The sequence below is a fragment of the Aplysia californica genome, unplaced genomic scaffold (genome assembly GCF_000002075.1).
Source record: "Aplysia californica isolate F4 #8 unplaced genomic scaffold, AplCal3.0 scaffold00619, whole genome shotgun sequence".
Lineage (NCBI taxonomy): Eukaryota > Metazoa > Mollusca > Gastropoda > Aplysiida > Aplysiidae > Aplysia > Aplysia californica.
In genome coordinates, this window is record NW_004797889.1 from 17,425 (window position 1) to 22,562 (window position 5,138).

The 5,138-nt window shown below is 40.3% G+C and overlaps 1 protein-coding gene across 1 annotated transcript in view; it reads right to left on the bottom strand.

Moving 5' to 3' along the window:
- Positions 1–3,566: 3,566 nt before the first annotated feature.
- LOC101852355 (putative amine oxidase [copper-containing]) overlaps positions 3,567–5,138 on the bottom strand; it is a 10,743-nt gene continuing 9,171 nt past the window's right edge. Inside the window, exons 9-10 of the mRNA XM_035972229.1 lie at positions 3,938–4,127; positions 3,567–3,694 (exon numbers count right to left, since the gene is read on the bottom strand). Coding sequence (XP_035828122.1) covers positions 3,567–3,694; positions 3,938–4,127 — 318 coding nt within the window. The remainder of the gene's footprint in view (positions 3,695–3,937; positions 4,128–5,138) is intronic.

Consider the following 5,138-nt stretch of genomic DNA (forward strand, 5'->3'; position numbering starts at 1 on the left):
AGAGAGAGAGAGAGAGAGAGAAAGAGAGAGAGAGAGAAAGAGAGAGAGAGAGAGAGAGAGAGAGAGAGAGAGAGAGAATCTCTGAGTGGATTTTTCTGAAAAACGTTGATTAAGGCACAAAAAATGTAAATTTTCAGTTACCACGAACTCTTAAGGTAAGAAAATAACTAATCTTAGGCGGCCATTTTCTCACTAATTTTACCTCTGAAAACAAGTGACCCCACCTCCTTCTTTTGCCAATATCTCAACTTGTAGTTAAGATAAATGGATATTTTTTTCATCCAAATAAAAACAAGTGAACAGCCTTTAAGATGATACCAATAACTCTACAGGTCCAAAAATTGACGAGAGCCTGATTCCACCCCGCTGTCTCACAAAATAATAAAAAGACGAAAGCAAAGGAAAGAATTAAATAAAGAAGGAGTGTTACGTTTATGTATGCGTGACTAACACTAGAGAGGTGTTGCTAAGAGTAGCTCACAAAGACAAGAAAGAGGACAGATATGGACGAGAGACGTTTGACAGGAAAGAAGGAGCGAACTATACTAGAGCACCCGTCAAACCACCCACAAGAAAATAATACATTACAGAATCAGGGCAACGAAAGAAGAACGAATGGAAGAATTGAAAGAAATAAAGTAAAGAAAGTATGATGAAAAGAGAGAAAAAGGAGGGGAAAATCCATCCTATTCTTTCTTACTCACGAAAGCATCAAAGACTACTTCTAAAGAAAGCAATAGGAATTCATAGAAAGAAAGAAAGAAAGCAAGAAAGAAAGAAAGAAAAAAGAAAAAAAGAAAAAAAAGAACGAACGAACAAAAGAGAGAAAGAAAGAAAAGTGAAGAGAAGAAAAAGAAGAAAGAATTAAAAAAATTGTGTACTTGTCAATGTTGGCGCATAAACATCGTACTCCTCTTGGTTTTTAAATGTCTTAATCGTGGCACTGACAAATAACAACATAATACCAACAGAATGTAACCGGTTTATTCGTCAGCTATCCATCTATATGAGCATAATACGTCATGTAATTGGGTCACGTGCTTGACCTGTCGTCTGACACCCCACCTCTTCCCTTTTCTCACTCATTCTCTCTCTCTCTCTCTCTCTCTCTCTCTCTCTCTCTCTCTCTTTTTTTTTTTTTTGTCTCTCTCTCTCTCGCAAGCACGCACACACACACACACACACACACACACACACACACACACACACACATGCACGCACGCACACACATACACGCACTCACACTCTCACTCCCTCTCTCAATCCATCAGGACGGTGGTTCTTTGAACATGACCATTAAACAAAGTCAGACATTGTATCCAGTAAATCATTATACCAAGTAAGTAAATTGCACCAAATGAGAAACTGAATAAAGTTGGGCATTGCACCATGTGAGTCGTTATACCAAGTAAGTAAATTGAACCTAATCAGAAAGAGAAAATGCACCAAATAAGTAACTGTATAGTGAGACCTAAGTAATTCATTGTACCAAGTAAGTAAATTGCACCAAATGAGTAACTGAATACAGTGGGTAATTGCGCCAAGTGAGACATTGTACCAAGTAAGTAAATTGTACGAAATGGAAAACAGAATAAAGTAAGACCATAGGCTAAGTAAGTCATTGTGCAAAGAGAGTAAATGCACCAAATGAGAAACTGAATAGTGAGACTTACATAAGTTATTGTACCAAGTACGTAAATTGCACCAAATGAAAAACTGAATAAAGTGAGTCATTACACCAAGAGAGACATTGTACCAAGTAAGTACATTGTACAATAAGTGAAAACATCAAATGGGTAGCTCAACTGAATAAAGTGAGTCATTACACCATGTGATTCATTGCACTAAGTAAGTAAAATAAGTAGAAGCATCAAATGAGTAATTAACTGGATAAAATGAGACATTGCACCAGGTCAGTCATTATACTAAGTAAGTTAAAGCAGCAGTAAATGAGTAACTAGCTGGATAAAGAGAGACATTGCACCATGTGAAACATTGTTCCAAGTAAGTACATGGTAAAATAAGTTTTAAAAATGGTATGAGTTTAACGCCCCTATCAACACTATTATGTTATTTAAGAGGCGGGATCTCCTAGTTTAACGTCCGTCTCCGATAGGACCGAGCCAAGTGGGAAGTTCGTGTAAAGTGCCTTTCCCAAGGACACGACGTAGGACCGAGCTGAGGCTCGAACCCCCAAACCCGCAATCTCACGATTACGAGTCCGGTAGCCTAACCACAAGGCTTCTTTTTCTTCTTCTTCTATCCCGTGGTTGGGGCAACCTTTGGGGCACCACTGTATTGGAAAACCAGCTCTCGCCATCTATTTTTGTCCTCTGCTCTCCTCAGATTGTCACCCATCATCTTTCCTGTCCACTCTGTAATGTTGTCCTCCCATCTCCTTCTCTGCCTTCCTCTCTTTCTCTTTCCTTGTACGGTTCCTTGCAGGATTGTTTTGGCAAGTCCTGTGGATCTTGTGACATGCCCATACCATTTTAGTTTTCGTACCACTAGGCTACCGACACCTAAAATAAGTTAAGACATCACATGAGTGACTAACTGGATAAAATGAGATATTACACCAAATGAGTCATAATACCAAGTAATTTAAAACAATCCAGTAAAAGAGTAACTAGCTGACTAACACTTTGCCATCATATCTTGGGGGAAATTCAAAGAAACTGGGTGGTAAACATCACCAATCGGCGAGATAGGGGGGCAACGTGAACACAGAGAGACATTGCACCACGTGAAACATTGTACCAAGTAAATAAAAAATTTTAAAAGTAAAAACGTCAAACGAGTAGCTCAACTGAACAAAGTGAGGCATTACACCAAATGAGTCATAATACCAAGTAATTTAAAGCATCAGTAAAGGAGCAGCTAGCTGAATAAAGAGAGACATTGCACCACGTGAAACATTGTACCAAGTAAATAAAAATTTAAAAAAGTAAAAACGTCAAATGAGTAGCTCAACTGAACAAAGTGAGGCATTACACCAAATGAGTCATTATACCAAGTGAGTGAGAGCATCAATAAAAGAATAAGTAGCTGGACAAAGAGAGAGACATTGCACCATGTGAAACATTGTTCCAAGTAAGTACATGGTAAAATAAGTAAAAACATCACATGAGTGACTAACTGAATAAAGTGAGACATTACACCAAATGAATCATGACACCAAATGAGTCATAATACCAAGTAATTTAAAGCATCAGTAAAGGGGTAGCTAGCTGAATAAAGAGAGACATTGCACCATGTGAGACATTGTACCAAGTAAGTAAAATTAGTGAAAACGTCAAATGAGTTAATAACTGGATAAAAATGAGACATTACACCATGTGAGACATTGTACTTGTACCAAGTAAGTAGAATAAGTGAAAACGTCATATGAGTAACTAAATGAATAAAGTGAGACATTACACCAATTGAGTCATAATATGGAGTGAAATATTGCACCAGGTGAGTAACTGCGCCATGTGTATCACGGCACCAAGTGAGTAACTGCACCAAGTGAGTAACTGCGCCATGTGTATCACTGCACCAAGTGAGTATCTGCGCCATGTGTATCACTGCACCAAGTGAGGCTTATTGGTCTGTATAACGATATCTGGGTCACCCTCCAGATCTTCCAAGAACGTGGACTTTGGAGACACGCACTGGTCGTCGGGGCCGTTAAACTGGTCCACTCGGACTCCTGGGGAAGGAAGGAATTTTTTAGATTTACGGCACTTGCAACACAATAAGGTCATATAAGTTCCAAAGATTAGAGGTATGACAAGAGAGTAACAAAGACAAAAAAGAAGGAGGGGAGATATGGACGATAGACGTTTGATATAGTTTATTATGTTTAGTTAAATGTCCCCATGTCCCCTGTTGTTACAAGCAATACATCCTGATTTGTCTTATAAAAAAAAAAGAAAAAGAAAGGGTCACTCACCTTGAGAAGGGTCCCTGCGATTCTTGTGCCCGATGAACACGTTATCCCGTGAGCTCATGGAGGGGCACTCGGGGAAGAAGTTGTAGGGCAGAAGGGAGAAGGAGAGGACGGTTCCCGTCGTTGTGGTCACTGGCAGGTCCTCTGTGTGGGGGATGTGGTGCATGCCCAGGGTCAGCCACAGCACCAGGTCCTGGCGGGAAAAGACAGGTTTGTGAGTAGTATAGTATGGGCGATTTTGAGGGGAGGGGGTGGATTGGGGGGGGGGATAAATATGAAGCTCTTTTCTTTTTCTTTTTTTCTTTTTCATCCTCTGTTGCCGTTAAGCGTCGAGGGGAGATGCAGTTTTCTATGGTAGGCCAGCTCCGCAGCTCTTTCAGTTGTGATGTTATGTTTTCTTAGGGTTTCCTTTTGCGAGAAGCATGCTGGCAAAATGAGTTACTTCTTGGATTCAGGCCTTAAGGAAATAGATACATCACGCTTATAGGTGAAGTTTTTACAAAGGATAAATATGAAATAAAAGACAGGTTACAAGGTTACAGTTAAAGAATGTGGCATCAAGAGAAAATCAAAAAAATTGGCCCTGGTGTCGATTTTTGGCCAAAATCTCCATTTGTGGATTGCAAGAAGTAACTCATTTTGTCAGCACGGGTCACAAATGGTCGTTTTTAAGCACAATTCGGCTATCCCGAATAATGCTGTTTTGAGAAAACAGAATGTAAACTTTATGCCCCTTTTTCAGGTTCTTTAAAAGACAAGGAGAGTTTTCTCTATAAACAAACAAATATACACACTAATGAAACCAAACTTCTCCTATAGGTAGGACCATGCCAACTTTTGGTGTAGGTCGAGGTTTTTGGAAACCCCCCCCAAAAGCTGGGTTAGCTTAGCCCGCTGGTCCTTAAAAGAGACCAAACGTGAAATAGCTGTATGTTTAGTGCCGGCAAGTGGGGAGGGGGATAAATGTGAAACAGGTGTGTATTTAGTGCAGGAGGGGGAGAGAGGGGAGGGGTATATGTCCGTAGATGGTTGTCTTAAGCTAACAGGTCAGCGCCCGCACCATGTCCTGGCGGCAAACATGGGTGTGTTTAGTGCGGACGAGGGGAGGAAGCAGATGTTTTAAGCTAATAGGTCAGACACAATACTAGGTCCTAACGGGAAAACAGGTGTAAGTGTGGGGTGGGGTTTGGGTTTTTTGTGGGGG